The sequence below is a fragment of the Vanessa tameamea genome, chromosome 6 (assembly GCF_037043105.1).
Source record: "Vanessa tameamea isolate UH-Manoa-2023 chromosome 6, ilVanTame1 primary haplotype, whole genome shotgun sequence".
Classification (NCBI taxonomy): Eukaryota; Metazoa; Arthropoda; class Insecta; order Lepidoptera; family Nymphalidae; genus Vanessa; species Vanessa tameamea.
In genome coordinates, this window is record NC_087314.1 from 11,022,824 (window position 1) to 11,047,805 (window position 24,982).

Genomic DNA, 24,982 nt, shown 5'->3' on the forward strand with positions numbered 1-24,982 from the left:
GAACACTGTTAACAATTGTCTATACTTTTTCTATGGATATAACTATTTTATCAGCTTGCACCAATTTATGGTAACATACGTTATTAAAACTAAATATTTAAGAATATAATAATATTCTTACTTTCAAGAAGAATATCGAAACTTAAATTCGATTCCTATAAAAAAATATTTATAAACATATAAATCCAAATCACTTGGGAAGATCGTCATAAAAACGTCAACAATAATTTTTTTTTTTTTAATTATTTGATTACTGTGACAGAAGAACAGGTTACATTGAAATTGGCTCCTAGATACTTATGTATTTAGTTCTGAATTTACATTTGTTTCCTTAATTAATATAACATTCTAAAAAGGTTTGAAAAAATAAATTTAAAGTGTGAAAGATTAAAGATAAAAGAGTATTGAGAATCTATATTAACATTTTAAAGAGATCATAGTCCCGAGTTCCCGCAGTACTCGCCGATGCGGTCGGAGATGCATTCGAAGATGTCGAACGACACGTCACAGTTCTTTCCGTTATCTGTAATTACCGATATCATATCTTTATTGACATATTGTTATAGAATATTTAAGCGACAATAATATACAATTGATTCGCACAGTGGTTACTTTAACGATCGGTTCAGAAATAGGCTAGTTAAGGGGATGACGAACTCTTATAATAATTCTACATTTTCGTATCACGAAGTGGCTTACAATTTAAAACAGTTTTTGATTATATATTTAATTTCTTGCGATACACCTGAAGTGACTTCGATCGCAGGTTAAGTTAGCCTTATATCGAGATAGAAGATAAATATATTATATTATATATTATAATCAATGTCACATAAATAACAAATCGTTTACACTTGGGAAGATCGTCGTAAAAACGTCAACATTTTTTTTTTTTTTGATTACGGTGACATAAGAAGAGGTTATATTATTTAGTTATTGAATATATTATATTATGGAGATTGAGAGAATCTTTGTATCGCTGCCACGAACATTCTCTAGCGGTCCGTGTATTGTGAAGTTTTGTTGGTTTTTCTTATTTATATCTAAATTGGTTTATTTAAAAAGCGACCTTATCTAAATAACTGCGTTTCCTTCCTCTATACCATTTCACTCACCCATGGGCACACTCCTGGAGAACTTATCATGGTTCCTCATGAGACATTCCCTCGAAGCTTCTAATACAGCCATGAAATATCCGCGCTCGTTGACGCCGTCTGAGTACAGTCCCACCAGACCTTCTAGAGTTGGAAATCCATAACCGTCAACCTGAAATGATGAAAGATTTAGATGTTAGATTGTTTACTGTAATCATTTGTTATTTTATTGAGGATGTACATGTTTAAATTATTAATTGAAAAATAAATTTAAAGTCGCTTCGTACGTTTAACCTTTGAATACGGAAATATTTGGTTTGTTCGCTCTGGTCTTAAAGAACACTTAAATTAAATAAAATAAAAAACGTATGGTTTTGTTTTGTGCTATATTGTATCACATTCTTAAAGTAATAAAACTAGTATTTATTAATTGAATAATTGTTTGAGGTAAGTCGATATTTAAATAAAAAAATCGATGAGTAAATAAGGTTCTTTTGATATTGCTTAACCTCGCAGAAAACTTTAAGGATGCTAGAAACATATTATCTTTCCAAACCATATTAAAGTATTTAAAATCCATTTGACAAAATAAGACTTAATAAAATAACTCAAGTGAATCATACAAAAGAACCTATTATGACCATGAGAATAATAGTCCTTATATAATTCTTAAATTGAAAAAAACGCTCAATATCAATTCCAACTTTTACGATCTACGGATGTTTATGGTCGAGTACTCGAGGCTGTATCATTTATTCATTTATATTTGACTAGCTGTTACCCGCGCCTTCGCTCGCGTTGAATATGAATATATTAACAAATTAACTTAAAATATTACGTTAATGTAAGACCTCTTTGTGTACCACATTGTTGTGTATTTCAGCCCTTAGGGTAGAATATCCAGAAACGCTTAAATGCGAATCAACTCATGTTTAATCGGTAGCCCAAAAATAAAATTTCATGCTTGTAACTTCAAAATGACGGACTTCCAGACTAACCTGTATACGAAATGTCAACCCCTAGCTTTTCCCTTTAGGCGTAAAATATCTCATGTTTCTAACTTAAAAAATAACGGACTTCCATGCAAACGTTCAACCCCTATTTCACCCCTTTAGGGGTAGAATTTCCAAAATTCGCTCCTTAGTGGGTGTCATGATATGTTAATTTATAAGTATACATATAAGTTTTATGCTTCTAGTTCTAAAAATGACAATACTTTCAACAACTTACAACCTTTCATCCCCCTTTTCAACCCTTTACAGAACTTTTTTCCAAATAAAAAGTAGCCTATGTCCTTTCTCAGGCTCTAGACTATTTGTGTGCCAAATTTCATTTCAATCAGTCCAGTAGTTTTGGCGTGAAAGCGAGACAGACAGACAGACAGACAGACAGATAGACAGAGTTACTTTCGCATTTATAATATTATAGTATGGATATGGATTATACGACTATTCTTGACGTCCGCCCCATTCGCGTGCTTTTAAATATGATATATGTTAAACCATTTGTTAGTATTCCCCATCGCAAAACATCTCATGAACGATAATTTTACAATCTAAGATTGTTTGCGTGCAATGCTTTCCTTTTTTAAACCTCCTAGTAAACAATTGAATTTGAAATAAGCTGATACTTCACACGTAACGGACACGTAAACAACTTTAGAGAAAATTCTAAAATGCTCATATCTCTTATAGACCTAGACTATTACAATTTTTTATATATATAAATTTATAAATGACTAACAATATTTTATCTGCTATTGCAAACTCTCAAGGGTCAAATTTTTAATGATTCTTTTTAGTGCTCATCTACGTTGTGCAATGAATTACCTGTTCCTTGATCCACAGTTGTAGGAGGTGCATTGTCTGTGAGACAGTCATTCCATTTTATTATTAATATGCAATATAACGTATGTGTGATACGTATTAACGACATTTATTTTTATTTATTTTTTTATTTTAAGTGAATATACATTTTATTTATATTGTACTGTATTAAAAACGATGTAACAAAAACCCTATTGGATTTATCCGTACGTCGGTATTCGTTGTCAACACTTATAGACATCTATACGTATTGCCTGTCCATACAAAATTGAGCATTCGAGCGTTATTAAGTACAAAACATCGTAACTCACAGAGATACTACCTCCCATAGTTACCGTCTATACTTTGCTGGGAGCCAATTCTAGTAAAAAATAACCACATTATCGCCATCGAATCAAAACGTAATCGTTGACGTTCAGTTGTTTTCCCTATTCTACTAGTCAGCTCCAGTTACGGTTCGGTCGAAGTTGGATCGGAATATCTTCGCGATTGTATTGTAACTAACAAAAATAAGAACCGGCCATCAAACAAACTAAGTTCTACAATTAGGTGAGAAATAGTCGATTTGCGATCGCAATGAAATCCGGAACGTGCCCTACTCATATCATAAGAGTTTTGTTAGTAGAATTGACGTGTTACCCGTGACAACGTGTATGCAATATGTTGATCGGTTGAGTAGTTAATACGTGAAAGCGTAACAAATAAACAAATTAACTTTCGTATTTATAATATAAGTTAGGAAGTAAGATGTTATAATCACTTTTTTGAACTGCACGTAAGTTGAAGAAATATCAGACGGTGTTTGAATAAAATCTACTTGTAGGCAAGATGTCATTATTTTTATGACAATTTAAAAACTTCAAATAATAAAGTAGTTATATTCAAATAATTAAATCCTGTTCTGAAGTTTTGCTCAATTAAAAATGTAAATAAATGGTTTCCATGAAATCTATGTATATAATTCGGATGGTTACAATATTAGCTGATTATGATAGTGCATTTTGTTTGTGTAGACAATAACATCGCCAACCAAACACCTTGTGAATTTATGTTTAGTTTACAATGAACATAAGATTCTAGCTCCTTCAGTACAGGTAACTAAAACTATTTGCTACAAATCTTAATTCAATGAAGTTTTCACGAGTCTTTTCCCTGTTAATAACCTATTCCGTTCAAACTTTATGACAGTTATATATAATGTGTCTCGGCTGGTGTTTTCAAGGGCAATGACTAAGGGACTTTCTTTTTCAATCTTTACGATCGGCCTCAGCGTTTATAGGTTACAAATTGAAGCGATCACTTCGCGACACCGCAATAAAACATTAAAGTCGGTTTTTATAATGGTTTCTGTAGATTTTACTACGTTTTTGTTCATACGTTTCTTTTTATATATACAGCCGAGCTGGCCTTGGGCTTGGACGTATGCTCTGGATATTGCCTCCTTAATAATCACAATATATTCCATACCAGCGATTATCGAACCGAGATCGTTAAGTCTTATTCGAATACCCATTTATTTAATTTAAATTAACTTTAAATTGGTACTGGTAAAAAGATAGGTAAGCAACCGCACTTTTTGGTCAAATTAATTCATTTATACGTAGGTTATTAAACCTCATACAAGGAATTTATCAATTAAGAGATCTACGAATTAATATCTCCTTATATATTTTTTTTATTTGGGTAGACTCTAGTCGAACAAACTTTATTATTTTTATCATCCGTACTTAATATTTAAGAAACAACAATAACTTTATAGGGCAATAGTTAAATGGCCCAAGTAATATCTCACTTTGAAAGTAGACAAAAAGAGTTCAAGATATTGTTGACTTCTACCGTTCAAGTTAAGTAAGCAAAAGTCAATACTTACCGCTTTCACTTTCCGGTAAACGCATTGCAGCAAGCACTGGAAAATAGAGAAAATGTACGTTAGATTGTGTGTAATAATCTATTTATAATTTTTTCGCTCGACTAGTGCGTGAAATTACGATAATCATGTGTTTAAGCATAATTTAGTACCGCTCGAGACTAATATTTAAATTCGATAGGATCGGTGGTGCATTCGGTAGTTGACTTTTTTGCAAGCTTGTCTGTGTAGGTACCGCCCATTTATCATATGTTCTTACGCTAAGTAGCAATACATACTAGTTTTGTGTTTCCGTTTGAAGAGTGAGTGAGCTTATAGACACCGGGAGCATCCTAGCTCCCAAGGTTAGTGGCGCATTGACGATATGAGGAATGATTAATATTTATTACAGCGCCAATCCAGTCCAAATACAAACACATAGGAAATACATATGTATATACCCAATTGTACGAGTATTTTATTAGAATACATATTATCTATCTAATGAGTAGTTGGTTAGATAGTAGGTACCATTTGCTCCTCTGTTTGTCAACGAGCTTTAGTGTTATCAATACAACAGATTGGATATAAGAGAAGAAAAAATATTTGAAACATTGAAATTTATATATGTGTGTATATGTATGTTATTTTTAATTTTCATTCATTAGTTATATCGTATTGTTGCTCGTCCCGGTGATTGAAATTAGTATTTTATTTACTTTGCCACCTACCGGGCCCAATTTAATTTAATGTGCTCATATATTTTTACTATTCCATGAAAAAAATATACAGATTATATATATTTAAGTCAAGTTTCATGTTGATCGATCAAACAGTCGAAGTCGATTAATGTGAAATAGATATTCAATATCAATTTTATAAAATATTATTTTTAAAAGAACAAATGAGAGCTCTACTTTCTAAGTCTTATTCATAGTCCATTTAACGCAAATTTGTAGACAATCTAAATAACATTATACATAAAGTTACCTTAGCTCGATTAGTACCTACGTACTCGTCATAATAATGCAATTTATCTGCTAAATCCGACTGTTACAGTCCGCTAAAGCACTCTCCGCATAAAAGTCTACTAACGAGAAGGTTCATCTTTACACGTTGTAAAATTTTATCGGCGTTATAAATAATATTTGCATCGCGTCGTCTACAAATGTCACTATACACGAACACATATTGAAGAAATTTAATCAACTGATCGTTTTCAACGTTATGATATATCGCCTAAGACCTAGGAATTTTATTTATAATATTTGCTTTGGTAAATTTTTAATGTAAATTTAAGTGCAATCATCTCGTGAAAGATACGAGCTATAATACGCGCATTGGTATTTTAATGTATGCCCGAAGGTCTGTTTGTAATTTGTCATGTGGGTCAATTTATCTCGTGTAGGTAGTTAGTAAATAATGATGATAAAAACTTATTTCAAATTCCCCCCCAAATTATATCAAAGACTACGCCTCTGTACATGATGATATTCCTACACTCTCTTCGACCAATGGGACGGCAATCTATCACGATCCGAGACAGACCAGTCGTAGGAATTCTATGCCTTCGAGGCACGGGAGTGTGACACTGCCGATATACTAATTATAATTAACCGTGCTATAGCCAATTTATCTACCAACTCATAAAATTTTACGGGCCCGGTACGGATTTCGAACTAGATCCTCGGGATTTGGTACTGTATGACCTAGTAATAGATATATTGTTGCATGTACATATTATAGTAACTTATGTTAGACTTAAAATCTCCAATGTGCGAAAACTTTAAGTTACGTAAAGCGCTTGTACTTTTTTGACACTGCGCAATATTACGGTGACATTTGTGTGTAATATAAAGTTTTATCGAACTAGTTTTATTGCAGCTTCGTAATCAATAATTATTATTCGTGTAATAATTCTGTGTACTTATTTGTTTTAATTTGATAAAATATATGTTAATATGGATTCAGTGTGCTTAGTAGTCATTTTCTTACCAATTCGCTAAGATATACGTGTACAAAAATTTGTAAAGGAATAAAACATTACTGTATCGTGTCAATTAAAATAATAAAAATCGGGATTTGGGATTGTGTGATTCTTGACGTCATCGTTAACGAACATCGACATATCGACATATCGAATATATATACAGACGTTAAGGACGTTGGTTGATTGTCAAATAGTATGCATTCAAAATCAAATGATGCTACATTCAACTTAAGAATTGTCATTCTACAAGGTTCGTAATGTAAAGCTGCCACGAGTTCTGTATGTAGACTCTATCGAGAAGAACCGACAATGAATTGAGTAGTAACATTTTTTTTCAATCAAAAAATATACATGTAAAGCATTATTTTTCTTTCAATTTTAAGGGCTTAGATAAAATGCCATTTCTTTTATTTTGTTTTAATATTGTATTATTAATTTATATATATTTGTTTACGTGGCTGGAAGAATGGCGACTGCCTGGGTCACTTTATAGTAAGTGATCACTTTCTATGGTCGTCGGCACAGTAAGGAATATTATCGATTCCATACACTATCAATGTAATGTTAACTATGAAACTAAAGTGACTTCCTAATTGCACCGTCTAATTTAATAAGACGATCTAAATAAAAGGTGGTTCAATATAACCTTCACCGATGCAACAGTAATTCAAATTGTTAATATTAACATAACTGCAATTACAAGACAACTTACTCCGGCTATACGTTTTTCGTCGTGAGTAAATGGTACTTCGCGCTTGTTCCTCCTCCTTTCAGCTGGCATTGTGTGTTCCTCCTTTATCACATCAAGAGCCTCTGGAAAACAAAAAATAAAATAAAAATGGTAGTCTTATGAGTGGATCACTGGAATAAATAAATTAGGTGTCATTAATTAACTCAAGTGTAAAGGGAGTGAATTAATTATTAGTGACGTACTTGGTGGTAGGACTTTGTGCAAACCCGTCTGGCTAGGTACCACCCACTCATTTGACATTATACTACCAAACAGCAGTACTCAGCAGTACTATTGTTGTATTCCGGTTCGAAGGGTAAGTGATGGTGGCGCATTGGCGATGTTAGGACTGGTTAATATTTCTTACAGTGCCATTGTCTATACGATGGTGACCACTAACTATCAGGTGGCCAATTTGCTCGTCCACCTACCTAGAACAAAAAAAGCCAAGCCTCCTTTAAGAAAATAGTTGCCGAAATCGGTCAGGAGAACGAATGGTGTTTATGGTTTTTGTTTTGATAATATGTTATTTTTTTAAAGAAAATAATAACAAAAAAATATATATTTTCACTATCTTGTATATAATATCGTGTGTATTATGTGTATAGGGGTTTTATTTTTGTGCCATTCCAGTCAGCTTAAATTTAAAGATTAATTTAATAAGCACTTAGCATTCAGATATAAAAGCCCTAATTGCCGAGCCCTGCGATAATGTTAAAAATAATCTCTGATATAAAACCTGTACGTAATAAATGCCTCGACGTATGTATGAATGTGAATACGATATTAATGACTTACTAATATTATAACTAGCTGCCGTCCTGTTACCATACCATTTTTTCCCAGAATTTATATGCCCTATCCAGAACCTAGGCTAGGTCCTTATCAGATTTATTTTAAATGTATTTGGTTGTATAAACAAAAATATGTACACAGTTACTATCGCATTTCCAATATGAGATTCATACGAAATTCTGTGTGTTTGAATGAACCCATCAATCAATTAATACATAATGCTGCGTTCACACTGTGTGCAAATGCAGCTTTGCAATAATAGGTAACAGTTGAATGAGCATCGCATGTCCCGCCTTATGCAAGGCTTATGCAAGCGCTTATATGGGTCATGCCTGCGATTGCACTCGCTTGAAAGTGACAGTGTCCCAACACTGCAACTTAGCTTCTAGAATGTTCTATACACATGTTTACAAACACATGAAACATACTGGAATGTGCGAGTAGGTTTAAATGCGTAACTCTTATTTTAAAGCTTATTATATTTTTACCGTTATTTAACGTTTGTCTGAAATTCATTTCATATATTGATTATTTACTTAAATTAATTTTATGCTTCTAGATTTAATAATGTTAAGAGATCATACCTACTTATATAATTTGATATAGACATTATATTTGTATGTATTATACTGGTTTTACTAGTTGTTCTTATTTAACCTAGACAATATTTACGGGGTCATCCTTAAATTTTCATCTTCAAAATCAATTATCAAATCAATGATTGATTTATTGACTTCATATTATTTATATGGGATTGGAAGAAACACTACATGAAAATGGAATATGTAGATTTAACAGACAGGCTGATGGCAATCTTAGGAATGTCCTTTGTAAGGTTATTTTGACGCCACCATACTGATGGTTATATTTTAATGCTAAATTATTTTTGATGTATTATAGATACGAACATTTTGTATCGTGTCAATAAATAATCACAAAGATTGACGATAATTTTTTTATAAATAAAAAATCTTCGCAAGTCGAATCGTTTACTAGAGATTCGTCTTTGTATGAATGCTTTTTATGTTTCAAAACGTCAATATCGATTGGTTTTGAAGATAAAATAAAACTATCTAGTTCATAATTTTATTATATATCAGTAGAGATCCTAATAAATATCAAAACTAAACATATTTAGATACATGAAGTTAATTTAAAAAAAGGTCTAGTAGTTATCGTATTATATATTTGTACAAATTACTTAAATGTTACGTAAGGAACTGCTAAGTGCACGAGTAAAAGGCCAGTAATATCTGCAACACAAAGTTCACTGACCGAACCTGCGACGTCTGTCAATCTTTCATCACTATGACGATTTCATCCGATACACTTTCTTTTGGCATCACAAGTCTTAACATGTGATTATAAAATTAATTACGTGGAATAATAATTTATGCATTGCGTGATTTTATACTATAATATATTAATTTATTATTATTAGTATATTTATAGTAATAGAATTGATTTATAATGAGACGGATCGACGCCGGCGTAGCTATGTAAGTAGTGCTAGCAGCTAAGAAGAAAATTACTTAGTACTTCTATAATATATGAAACAATCGCTTGTTAGAATTCCTAAATAAAACTTATCAAATAATAATACGTTCACACTCAACATGGAAGGTATTATTAAAAAGATAAGGTGTGCTGCGTAGGACACGCTGTTACCTATCCGATAGTCCCGCGACGATAACCAAACCATGGATATAATATTTTACATGAAATGGATGCCGTGGAGATACCGAAAAGTTTGAGGAAAAAAACAATTTTGCAACATTACAGGCCCTACAGGTTAATGTCAGAAATTATGTAAGTTAAATAAGAATAAAGCGACCTTATACACACGCATTTGGTGGAGGTGGAGACCTCGTGTGATTATTTGGTTTTCGTAAAGATATTCTAAGTAGCAACCCACATTTAAGAATTAGGCACAATACCATCCTAGTGACTTTGAAAACACTTACCTTGCGCCTGGTCTTAGGACGTGTCGATGTAACATTTCACAAGCAATGAGAGTAAGCATACCCTTAAGGACTATAGTTATTAATACGCAGTTGTGAAGATGATCACTGTTTGACTATTGAGGAAACTTGTTAGTATCTGATGTCAAGATTTACTTTGTACGATACTTCTAAATGAACCGTGAAAATTTCTTAATGAATAATGAAATGAATGTATGTTTGGTTATAATATTCATTAGGCGAATTGTATTTAAATGGTGATCTCCGCGACTTACTTACATGATATTTACCCAAAATAGGACTTTTATTTATTTTAGCTGTCACTGTGATTAGTGACAGTTGGGTGTTAGGTTTTGTAAACCATAGTGACAAACCTAAATATAACATACGATTCGAACTTGGATTTTATATATCCTCAGGTCATTAAACTTTTGCATGTGCGTAACAGTTCCCGTAATGGAGTTAATTACAATAAAACAGTACGCTAATAATTAAAAGTGGAGCATGCATATATTGCGATGTGAAAATTCTCGAAGGGATATTGCGATTAATTGCTTTGTTGGTTTAAATTCTGCAATAAGTGGATGACCCCGTCGAGCCTTTTTTGGGTTCTTTCGGAGGCGTCATGCGTCACATTGTGGCCTTATCAATAAGCTACGGCGAGAGAGATAGCGTATCGTTACGCTTTTGTTTCTTCAGTGCGTTGGTTATTTTATAAGGCACACTTATCCATCAATCCAGTTTGAAGAGCCAGTAGCTGGCTGGCTATTACTTTAGACTGTATGGTCTAAATTATTTTAGTCTTTACAGTTGCCAATGAAAATACACACTTGCCATTACATTTCCAAGTGACTTCTTATTATTAAATAAAATAAAATAAAATAAAATATTTTTATTTTATTTAAGCCCATACTTAGATATTACTTTGACTTTTACCTTTTATAGTATATATTCGTATGTAACGTGTTACTTACTAACTAGCATATATTTTATCAAACTACCTTTCATAAATATTACTCAATAAAATTATCTCCTGCATTATTACATCATACTATACAAAATCTGCTTTTACAATTAATTAGTTTTATGAATTGGTTTTACTAACAGTTTCACATTTGTTTTATGGAGAAACGTTCTTCAATAAATATTTGAACTACAAGTTTTGATGAGATTTGTTTGTGAAAACGCAACTTTAATTAAATTATTTATAATTATTAATCCTATTTGAGAAATTAACATGTAAAAACGCAATAGGATATATTGACAAAATATTTAAATTTTAATATCTTGTGAATATTTAAATAATTGAATTCGATTGAGACGTGCAATTAAAATGCTTTTTCAAATTTACATTGAGCTTACCAGAATTCAACCTTTAGTGAGCACGACTTTTGACAATAATTGAAGGCTTATTCAAACTTGTTTGTACAATTCTTTAAGAGTCAAATGTTATACAATATGCAGCGAAACGTCAAAAGTTATATAATTTATGTAACGAAATTATGATTAGGAGAACTATTTTGTAAAAGCCAAACTTAATACTCAGCGCTAAACACGATCGTAAAATGTCAGAAAGTGATATGTGGCCGTTGACTTTATCCAATATAACATTTTAGCGTATCATATCGATTTTCAACCTTTCCAAGTGAGATACGAAGTGAGTTAAGTGCATACAAAATAATCGTCATGTTTCAAAAAAAAATATTTTATCTAATAATTATTCCTAGATATCTCTCGTGATTTATTCCACATTGAATACCATAGTAATATATGTATATGTCGAGAGTTTTACAAGTCTAAAAAAACCTTTTTATCCGTTTTGCCCACACGAAACCGCTACGGTTTAAAGGGTTTTGTGGAACTTACAGGCTCCGACTACACTGGAATACCAACCAAAAAACTATCGGTACCCACCCCTTCTATTAGGGGGAATCCCGGCATTGCTTGCACATACTAGCGTGTGACAATTCACCCCTATTTAAAATGAGGGAAACATTGTATGCAAGTTTTCTGTTTCCCTAACAACTGTGCAACAAACGCATTTGCGTTTCATTCGCCAAATAGGTGGATACTATATTAGTAGTTTTTCTGGTCAGCCGTCACAATATATAAGCATTATAACATATATCTAATTGATATTATATAAATAAATGTTTTGATTTTTCAAACGACTAGTCAATTGCGAGTTTCAACTCCTTATGCAATAACTATTAATGTTCACACTACTCAATAAAAAACTAGGTTAAGCTATTAAAACATAGATGGTACACATTTATAGCTATAAAGTAATACTTCCCAACAAAGATCATCTTTGACACAATAGATTGCTTCAGAAGATGCATTAAAAAGAACTTGTACAGTGTTACATAAGGCAATGTGCTAATTACAATCGAATGTCGAGCGCCGACGTGACCTCAGTTACAACAGTTAAGATCAACCTTCTACACGTTTTACGTATTGACAATATGCAATGAGGACATTTTGAAGCTGCTTTTATTGTAGATACAGTTAAAATATCGACTAGAGCGGAAAATACGCGTTGCAATGATTTTACTTTTAAATAAGTGAACACAGAATAAGCACCTGGTTGTTCTAATATGGAATTATATATAAATTAGTGGTAAATAATATCGATTGGGACTCCTACGTTTTGAATTAATCAAAACCTAATAAATGAAAATATAAATGAAACCAATAGTAGTATTTTGGTATTTTTGGAAATAAATCATCAATTGCTAGCAATTTTTGGTTCACAGCGTGCCACTCTTAGAATGAACGTAGACCTTGCACCTGCTCTCTTCGATCGTGTTGGTTTGCCAGCTCGTCGGAATATGAATGAAAAAATAGTGCAGCTCTGTTCGTGTACACATTTGTACTCTATAATATCTCCTTCGCCGGCCAATCAACATAGCGAGTAACGAATTCATACAGAAATTTATCCTCCAAACCAAATTTCGTAATCATAATTTTAACAGCCATTTGAAGATACTATTTGTATGATGCGCATCTTTTGTATCGAAAAACAACGATCTAAAATTGTTTCGTGCTTGTAAAACTAAATGTTGAGTCCGTGATACATTGCCATAATATATGCCGTAATACAAGCGAACCTAATGATCAGTCTAATCTATAAAAGGTGCACCCAAACATTTTATGTTGCTCTTTACTTTTGGTTTGTTCAAGATAGAATTCCAATTGCATCAATTCGACGTTATATGAATACTTTATATGATACTGGATGATACAAGAAAAAAAACAAATTCATAATAATAATAAAGTACATAGATGAATGATTTCAAGAACAGAAATGACATTCAATTTTAAATATACTTTACTAGCTGAACCTGCGGTTTTACTCGCGCGAAATTTATTAAACTTTACCTACAGCACACAAACCGTAACCCCTATTTTATCCCCTCGAGGGGTGAATTATAAAAAGTAGTATGATAAGTAGTAGTAGTAGTAGTAGTAGTAGTATTATAAGTAGTTAGTATTTCCCCGGGACTCAAACCATGTACATACTCAATTTCATTTAAATCGGTTCAGTGGTTAAGCGTGAAGAGGTTACAGACAGAGTTACTTTCACATTTATAATATTAGTAAAAATTCAAGTTCTTAGTAGGTACAACAATTACTTTTGATTCATATATTATATTTGCACAAGTCGATTAACATAAAGCTACGATTTGGATCGGTTCGGAATGTGGATTATACCAAAAACAACCAAGAAACACAGCAGTTACTATACTAATTTACAAGTCAATTTTTAAACAACTTATATGCTAAAAAATTTAAGAAAAAAACAAAACTACATATTAAATTGCCAGAGTACATTTGTTAAGGATAGGATGTTAAATATATTTTATAACTAAGAAATTATGAGACTTTTATTTGTACTGGGACATATTCATTATCTAACTTATACCAGAAGAAGAAAACCGATATAACTTAAAAGTGGAGATCACATCATCATCATCATCATCAGCCCACATTCGTCCACTGGTGGACATAGGCCTCGCCAAATGCACGCCACTTTGGTATTTCTTCGGCTACTCGCATCCAGCTCCTGCCAACTGTCATGCGCAAATCGTCACTCCAACGTGCCTGAGAACGTCCTACACTACATTTGCTGAGACGCAGTCTCCACTCTAGAACACGTTTTCCCCAACGGTTATCGGTTCTACGACAAATATGGCCGGCCCACTGCCACTTCAGCTTACTAATCCGGTGGGCTATGTCGATGACTTTGGTTCTCTGACGGATCGCATCAGAAATGAGGCGATCCCTCAGAGAAACGCCGAGCATAACCCTTTCCATAGCACGCTGAGTGACTTTAAACTGGTGGACCAGCCTTGTCGTGAGTGTCCACGTTTCGGCTCCGTATGTCATAACGGGTAGGACGCACTGGTTGAAGACTTTTGCATAAATAATCGGATTCATGAAATGAATGTTGCCAGCATTATTAATACTCTTCCATACGGTCATAATTTATGCAGCAGTCGTATGTATAAATTTTAGATTTTACTTCTATTATGAAATATCTATATATAAAATCTAAATACTATTACGCCGTAGAAACGATTTTAGGGTATGTATTACAAGTACTGAGTAATAGTGAATTCTAAAATAGCCCATGACCCAGTCGCGGTAACCATTTTAAACCCATTGGGGTATTATATTAGTATACCAATATTATATATTAGTATATAAACAATTCGAAGAATATGATCAATTCTTACTATCAAGTAAAAACTAAGATTGACCAGTTTGACTAAGTTTAATACACGTAGGATTTGATAGTTATTTTTAATCTGGATTGTGGAAGTGATGCGATTTCGCGACGCCATATACACACACTCGTAATTTAAACGAGTACTTGTTGCATGTGTTTGTTACAATAGTACAATTTTAAATAATACAATACCAGACATGTAATAAAAATAGTAAAGTGTGTGTATTTTATCGACATTACTACCCAGCTTTTGACATTTCCTTATAGTTGAACGTGGACAACAAAATATACATATCGTTAATGGTAGTCAATTGAATGTTGTATTGATTTGATTAAAATTAATATTATTCATTATACTAAAGATTTTATTTTAATATTTGCGTTTATTATAAATCGATTAATAAAGATATAATATGTTAATCTTGTGCTCAAAATCTATATGTACATAGGCAAATATAAAACAGTTCAGCAGTGTGATTCTGTAAGAGTTCACTTCGTATCTCACATTTCGAATGGTTCATCGATAAATCTTATCCTCTTAGTAATTAACAACATGGCGTCTTTCGACTTTAATTTGTCGTCTCTGAACACTACCAGTTTCCCGGATTCGCTTATTATAAACTGATACATCGGGAGCCGGTGAAGAGGAAACCGACGCGAATAATCTTGCATTGGTTAGGTATGTATTATACTTATTTGCGAGACATTAAAAGAGCGAGTTTAAGTTTTGTTCGAATACAAATTTCTGCCAGCGTCTTTTGTGGTCATTTTATTTCGGTTGTTTTGAAATAAGTCGTTATACATTTTTGGAGACCTGATAAAACGGTTATGTTTTTAAATTAATCTGCAGGACAAGTTTCATAACGATTTTTTTTTTGTTTTTAAGGCATTTTATTTACATTTAACAAATAACCAGTGTTTATTCGTTTTTATAAATCAGACGTGATAACTCAAAAATGGTTCACTTTTGCATTATGCATATGGGGGTTAAAATTATCGCAAATAATCACCCCTATCACCTCCTAACGGGAATACATCGAATTACCAATAACCCTGTATATATATATATGTTTATCGTCTATTGCGTAAAAAAATAGACCTAAAAATATATATATTCACAATTTTTAAATCTATGCGACCAAGTTTTACTATAATTGCATAAAATTAATTAAAACATGTTTATATTCTGAGCACAAGATAAGTTGCATAGCACGCCAAAATATAATTTAAGTAGTTGATATTAAGTTGGTGCAACCTCAAACGTTTGATATACAAGGTTGAGCAATAGTGAACGCATGAATACCCGTAGTCATTGAATTAAAACATTTTATTTTTGTATCTGCCAATAGTTATTGTATGTTTTTGCTATATTATACCTAAGTAACTGTTATTACTTCTCTTGTATGATTGTTGTAGCAATTGTGTGTTATTTTATCGGCTTATTTACACAAAACACTTACACGTAAGATGACAAAATGTTGCTAAAGAATAATTCATACAATATAATTAAGAAAAGGATACGCTTTAATATCTAAAATTATATTTGTAAAATTATTTATAATATATCGTTAAAAGAAAGAAAAATAATATATTGTGCATGTTATAATCAAAACAATGAATACATTAGCGACTTGTACTAGCCTCATTGTCAAAAGTTATTGTATCATAAGTCATTAAGTACAAGGACTTCGATTATTAACAACCACCACACCAACATAACACATACATACATAAATCTATGTATTGTATGAACTTCATCGATCAGTAAATTTGAATCATAACATTGTTGCTTAATACAAATACTGTTTTATAATATAAGCACGAATTAAATTATGTTTTGCGTTACGTCATCTGAGGTACTTAATAATGATTTATTTTACCTAAATAAACCTTTTTATTAAAAATTAATTTAGGACCTATAGATATGAATATATTCTTAATGATTTTGAAATTAGTTTAGTGAAAGTAAAATGAAATAACTTTAAAGTAATAATGAAAATATTTAGTAAAAAATTGCTTGAAAGTTGTCTTATAATTCGTAAATATATACTTAAGTCCACTTGGTTCATTATTCTAGGTCGAATGAAAGTAACGTATTTACCCAATACACGTACCATTTATTGATTAATTAATTATCAGTAAATCAAAATATAACATAAATCAATATATAGGTGTAATATAAGCATTAACACATTGGTGCATATGCTAAAATATTTTTCAAACAAGTGTTAAACATAGACGATAAAATAGTTGGATTTAATTATAAACAATTCAATTCAAACAGCTCTGCCAATATACAGCCAATTCAATACATTACAACTTTAACAGCCTGTAAATTTCCCACAGCTAGGCTAAGGCCCCCTCTCCCTTTGAGGAGAAGGTTGTGGTAGGATTTCAATGAAATTAGACACATGCAGGTTTCCTCACGATGTTTTCCTTCACCGCCGAGCATGAGATGAACTATATACACAAATTAAGCACACAAAAATTCAGTGGTGCTGTAGACCCAGGTAGGGTTTGAACTCGCAATCATCGGTTAAGATGTACGAATCTAACCATTTTGCCAAACTAATTTGCCAATTTAAAAAAAACTGCCAATTCAATGGTTTTAAATAATATGTACCTACCTATGTATGTAATACCTATAAGTATAATTTTTAATATAGTCAAATATACAAAAGTGCCTTACACAAAATTATATATGTCGGAGGAGCAGGATGCCGAACAGTTGGGTTCGGGGATTGGTCCGACATTTGGAAGACTTTGTGAGCGTGCAGTGGACGTATTCACAAAATAAAACGTATTTAATATAGTCTAATCACTGTATTAATTGATTCAATAATCGTACAACACAATAATATCAAAGGATTACAATAATTCATCTCGATTAAGAGCAAATGGGTTTGCAAGCAACCATCGCATTCGAGACGCTTGTCAAAACATCACGACTCGCGTTGCCATGACACTTACAACTCCATTCGGGGTGACCCGCTCTTAAAAGTAAATCAGCCATCAAACATTATTGCCAACTACTCGATTTCTTAATTATCCAAATCAATAACCAAAGTAACCGCGCCCCGTTATATATATAATATATTTTAAGGCTTTTAACCCTAAAAATATACTAAAACAAATTTTGTTCCAAATAGATTAGTCTTGTTTTCTTAACTAGAAAATGGTAAGGAATATTGGTAGGCATAAATATAGTCGTATAAATTAGTTCGAAGGTTCCTTGCAGGTTATTTATAACGAACTATTTCAGCACACCCAGTAAACTCATTTACATTTAGTTAATCACATTGAATACTTTCGTTCGTCATAAGATGGAGTTGAAACCTTTTACAGTTATTGTTGGCACTTGGACGAATGTTTCTGGCATACTACCATAAAAATACAATAAATTGTTTGCAAGTCGTATCTTATTCTCACTAAATACTTACATAATTATATGTATATGCATTTCAACCCATGCATCGCATTATAAGTAATTAATCTTAAGTAAAACAATTGCTTGAAAAAGCCTTCTAATCATAATGCAAGTCTATTAAGACTTGTCTCTTTGGCTAAATCACGGTGACATAATCTTTTAGTGAGATGAGTACTGGACGTATTGTAATTACTTAATATTAAGATCTTTAAAAAACTTTTTGGATCACGATCTCTGTCCATGGAGCAATGGTTTAAATTGGAACGAACGTTTGTTACTTATGAGTTTTCATGTTCGTTCGGACTCAATCGATAGTGTTGATTTTTCAATTTTTTCAATATCAATTATCACCCGCCGCTTCGCTTGCGTTTTAGGGGTTGGTCCTCAGCTGTTACAAATAAAAAGTTCTTGGGGTTCAAGCTTGCATGATACCAAATTTCATCAAATTCGTTTCGGTGGTTTGACCGTGAAAATTCAAAAGACAAAGAGACAGAGATAATTCCGCATTTATAATATATATATACACATACTTATATACTTACTTAAAAACGTAATTATTTACACATCAAATTTATATTTATAACCCCATACAGTACGTTATTTAACTACTACAATCTCTATACTTACTATGATATGTTTATACATAAGTTTAGTTGGTAAAACAAGCACAAATAAATAAATCAGCCAGCGAAATAGAGAGCATGGTGTGTGCGTTGCTTTCACTCTCGACCTTGACTACGTAATAATGATCGTTTGTGCGCATACGCAGATACTAGGTTACCAAGCGTCGGCAATAATCCGGACGGTTACATTTTTTTTTAAATATTTTTAGAAATATTAAAAAGATATAGCTTTTGGTGTATCAATAAACTTTACAAAATAGCTACTATTGGAACGATCGCAATTTTAGTTTGCTTTATTCACATCGATCCTAAAAGTTCTGACCCTCGAGAATTATAAGTAATTGGAACGTAGATTTATGATAATTAAATGATGTGAATTCTTAATTGTGATTTTTTATCACCCGTAATTGTATTTATCAATGAGTCTCCCTTTTTATAATCCAGTTCTAACGAAGTCCGGTTATAATCCAGAGTTTCTGGTCACCCCAGAAACCGTAGATAGAAAATGAGGTAGATGATAGAAATACGATGTGTTGTTTTTCGAATTTCACCAATTTACTTTCTTTATATTGTTCAGTTGAAATGCGGCACATATAAATAATAATGATATTTGCATATACATATACAAAAAACAAATCTAGAAACAGATTCATATCATGGAGAAAAGAACACCCCACACAGATAAGACATACCGTAAAAAGTTGGAAGCTCGGGTTACTTGTATACAATAAATAAATAAATAAAATACACACACCACGCACACTAACACACTTGTACTTGTACTGTGTACTTGCACACAGTAAGACATTACCACTGAAGTCACTAGTTACGCTTCTTTGGAGTTTTAGCCACTGGCTATCAAAGTTCTTAATGAAAACTTACCTCTTAATATAGAGACTTTGATTTCATCCTGGCAAAGGGTAATAACTCGTTCTATTTTTTGTGGTGCAGTCGGCGGGTTGCGACATCTCGTCTCCTGTAAAAAAATAATAATTTAAATATTACACAAGTAAGTTAGATTATGTTTAAAAAAAAAAAACAAATTCGAACAAAACTAAGCCATGTGACTAATATATATATATGTGCTATATATTGATATATTTTCCATTGAAAATATCCGTTCAGGTTTAGGATTTTCTTTACAGAGAACCCCAAAAAAATACTATTGACCCGCCCCGAAGTTCGAACCCAGAGCCCTACGATCTAACACTACTTAGAGACGTAAGAAGTGGTAGTTGTATATATATATATATATATTAGTTCTTCAATTAAGCTCGGAATAATGGATTTGGATGGATTCCATTGAAAAGCACAGAAGCCGACTGCGTCGTGGAATAGCATATTTTGTAAGATACTGAGATACTTTTTTATTTCTTGTTATTCATAAAATAATAAAATAATTCTTTGTCGCCCATTGCCATTGCAAAGACTAGTGTAAACGCAATTATATTCCTATTCTATCACACTCCGTTGGGACGGCAATGCAACATATTATTTTGATTAGCACAGAATAGTGATCACGACCAAGGGCTTACTGAGATTTAAGCTCGGGACGCATAGCACGGCCAATTTCTTTACGTCTTTCCTCGCAGTAAACTCAATAAGTTTGAATTGGATCTGCAATTATGTGAGCTAAACCAATGAGACTTAAATTTTAATAATAAATATGTGAAATGGTGTTCTATACTACTGCAAATATATACTACGCTTCGGTTTGTATTCTTCACACGTTTGAATGTAAGGTCAAAGCGAGGTCTTCGGTGCAGTCTTTAGCCCTCTATTATGTTAGTGTTTCATCAATGTAGTGATCTTTTGTATATTTATATGTATTATATTGCATTAATACTAACAAAATGTGCAAGAACCTTGACCGTTAATGGTCTAGTAACTCATACGATCACCTCACAATGCATCTCTTCATGGTTGAGTCGCGTTTGACACAAATTAACATAAACCGAATTAAATAGCCTTATTTTTTTATTTATTTATATTTTTGCTATTATTTATCTTGTTTAGATTTTTTATTTTTACGACCAATTTCTGTATTTAATATTTCAAACTGCTGTTTCTGTTTTTTTTTTTGTAATTTTTGTTCTTTCCTTGCCTCGATATTATATATCTAATACTTTTATTGTAATTGACAAAATCTGAGTAGTCGGGTCTTAAAGTAACAAGTTTATGTTTGTGTTTTGTATGTCAACATTGGTAAAAAATTTTTTTATGTTTTTACGAACACACACACAGTAAAATGTTTCTATTTCTTTAAAACTTACTAATGAATATTTATCATTACGCATTAAAGAAATAACCGCAGTTAAATTAATTAAGCTGTAATGTTGTCGATTAATGACTTAAACGTAGGCAATGTACATAAATCATCAAATATTAACTTTATCCTTCTATACAAGGCCTTTATATCACGACAAACGCTTTGATATGGGAGATTGAACACGGTCAAGCTACAATGGACACTCGTCAATATTTTATTGCGTATTTTGTTACACCTTTACAAAATTAACATGACCTGCTTTATATAGCAACAAACGATTTTTAGGGTTCTGTACAAAAGCATACTAAGGAAAACACTTGTCTATTGATATGATAATTTCTTTAGAATAGCTGATCAAGGTATATTAGAATATAAATAGCAAATTGATGAAAGATTAGCGTTAATACAACATCGCAGTTTGAATGTGCTTAATTAATTAATATTTTTAATATTCGTAATAATAATATGATAAATTTTAATAGCTAATTTCTTTTTTTTTTTTGTTTTGTCGCGTATATAATATTTATTATGTATAAATATTAACTATCACTGGGTAAAATTTGTTTTATTTGTGATGAATTTCGTAACTATATACTAGTTAACAATACATAACGTCTAATAGATATATAATATTGATGTTTTATGATACAAATTGAATTAATATTGCTATATAGAAGGAGTTTTTAAATTGATAAATCTTTATATTTTATGCTTCGAATTATATAGACTAGTTAACGCTTGCGTTTTGAGGGTAGAAGTAAATAATCGTCCTTGAGGTTCAAGCTTGCTTCGTACCAAAGTTTCATCTAATTTGGTTAGGTGATTGGGTTACTGTTATTCCTGAATAACAGACAGAGTTATTATCGGATATAATTTTAGTATAAATATATGCAATTGTTACTTTAATGAATCAACAATGAACTCATAAAAAATATTTATCTCAATACTATCTGATCTCATTGCAGTATATGAAAACAAAGGTATTTTCTCATGTTGATTAGTAAACAGAATGTAAGATGCTTGCTAATTATAGTAGAGTTGTTATTAACATAAAATTACTATTCATGGTAGGCAACATATGCGAGTATTATACTGCTTACTGTTTACAGTAGGTCACATTTAAATAACAATTCAAAAGAGTTTAACCCGGTAATACTATGAATCGTTGTGATGGAATAATGATTTTCCAGCTAGTACCTATATTGTTATTGAAACTTCTGTTCTTCTGAATTTATTAAAGTAGTTTAACGCATTGCTCTTGAATTTCTCTTATTATTGTTTTTTTAAGCATATTATATTATTGTATTAATTGTTCTACAGTTTAATTTATAGTATAAATATTCGACCATTTAAACATTTTAGATCATATATAATAAATAATTAATTGTGATAATTTACAAATTATAACAAAACCTGAACAAATTAATATATACATAAAATATTTTTATTAAAATCATTAAATTTTAAAAGTGGATTGATTTTTATGAGTTTTTCTATAGTTACATCAACGGAGAGCTCCTAACAGCAGGATCAGGATAATCAGGATCTTAGGTACAATTTTATCTTAATACTGCAAATAAACAATTACGTAACATAAGTTTATAATATAATGTAAGTCAGTATGTTCTATCTGTATTTAATGTTAATCATTTCCTATGTAGCTCCTAAGATACGCATAATATTTTGACAAATGGGGAATCTAGACGATGTTATTTTTTTATATTGTTGTTGTTCACTTATATGATTGTTATATGCTATGTAATGTCGATCTGTATGACTGTTATAGACTGTTGAATAGATTTTATCGATGAGATGAGATTTAAATAATAAGCCAAGCGACATAAGAAAACTATATATGTATCGAGCAAGGTAAATAATGAATGATTTTAATTCACAGGAAATGTAAAATTTGTATAGTACAACGCGTAAACAATAAAAACATATTATTTATTATTTTAAGGGGTGGTTACTGGTTAAGTTACTGGTTCGAAATGTAAGTACTATATTTTCCCACCAATTACGTAATACATAAATTAAACACAATATGAAATATTTTCTAGCACATTGTTGTAAATTAGATTCTATACTGTACTACTATAAGTAAATCAGACTAAATAAAATGAAAATAGTTATAATTTGATGAAATATGCCAATATATGACTTTCACGAGTTAAATATAATTCTGATCTCGTTCGATTCACGTATGTGGGACATGATGCAGAGTAAATGTATATGTATGGAACACTCCGGTGAAAGTGGCTAATAAATAAAATATTTAAATCATTTTCTTGAATGCCAATCATTTTTATAAAAGTATAATTTATAATAAATCTCCGTTTATGAGAACTTTTGATTAAAAAACCGTATTGGGAAAGGGTAAGATAACTGAATATGGAGCGATAATCAAATTAGCATTGACTCTATAAAACTATTAATAAAGAATAATTTGGACAGGAAATTAGAGAATTAATATAAGCGCTTTTTAAAAAAAATAATTAATCGAGATATAAATATTCAATATATAATCTATTAACACAATTTAAACTTTAATTTGGTGGCAATTTAGAACAAATTGTGATAGTTAACTAGTTATTTAGTTAATTATTTATTGCACTGTATAACCAGCTCTAAAACGATGTGGTAAATTTAAAATTCAGATCAATCGGAGATCAGTTACAGGACAAAGTTAGTCGTGATATTCGTTGATTTGCATGAATTATATTAATTCTAATTTGTTTGGTGAAAACAATAACTACTAAGATTATTAGATAAATGATACATATTAGTTGGCGTTTGTTTTATGTTAAATGTAAAGTATCTTTAACATTATAAACCATTCATAAGTCACGCTTAGACCTTAGTTGTTTCAGATTTGATCATCTTCTAAGCTAAAAAAAATTTAGTAGGAAATTTACAAAAATCTTTGACACTGTATTTATTTTTATGGCATTCCCAAAAATCCTTAGAAAAGACTCAACACGATGTTCTACGGGCGAGGCTCGTTTACAATATTGAAGCAATTGTTTTATAAGAACCTTTTGTGTAATTAAAGCCTGCAGACTGCGGTTACGATAACTGATACGATAGATACCTTACCTTTAATTATGTTATGTAGATATCTAGATATTAAACTATAACAGGGTCGACCACCTCAGTAGATTTCAGTGAAGATATTATTTATGAATGTAAAAATATAAATGAATATTTCATTAGTAACAAGTAATATTGTCTACTACTATGATGAATATGGTTATAAAATTAAGAAAATAATGTTTAGGTAATATAATTTACTTGGTGATAGGGGTCTGTGTACGATCATTGGAGAAGGTACCACAAACCTATCACATATTTTGCCGCCAAACAGCGATACTTAGTATTCTCATGTTACGGTTTGAAGGGTGAGTGAGCCCGTATTGAAACTACAGGCACAAGGAACATCCCATCTTAGATTTCGAGGTGGCTCATGGTCGATGCAAAGAATGATTTATAAATAATATAAAGTATATTAAAAAAGAAATATCAGTACGTAAATGTCCAATTGCTAGGCAAAGGGACACTTAACTACACAAGATGTAGGAACTTATTCCATTTCGCCTTAGTGGATTCACATATGGCAGAATATCATCCGTCACTTGTAAGTTTCCTCGTGATGTTTTGTCTGAACACAATATTTATTAGAATCACAAATG

At 31.5% G+C, this 24,982-nt stretch overlaps 1 protein-coding gene across 1 annotated transcript in view; it reads right to left on the reverse strand.

The window, feature by feature from the left end:
* Positions 1-246: 246 nt before the first annotated feature.
* The window catches only part of LOC113396351 (general odorant-binding protein 70), a 34,523-nt gene continuing 9,787 nt past the window's right edge, over positions 247-24,982 (reverse strand). Inside the window, exons 2-6 of the mRNA XM_026634252.2 lie at positions 19,907-20,000; positions 7,469-7,569; positions 4,791-4,826; positions 1,116-1,266; positions 247-523 (exon numbers count right to left, since the gene is read on the reverse strand). Coding sequence (XP_026490037.1) covers positions 435-523; positions 1,116-1,266; positions 4,791-4,826; positions 7,469-7,569; positions 19,907-20,000 — 471 coding nt within the window. The 3' untranslated portion in view covers positions 247-434. The remainder of the gene's footprint in view (positions 524-1,115; positions 1,267-4,790; positions 4,827-7,468; positions 7,570-19,906; positions 20,001-24,982) is intronic.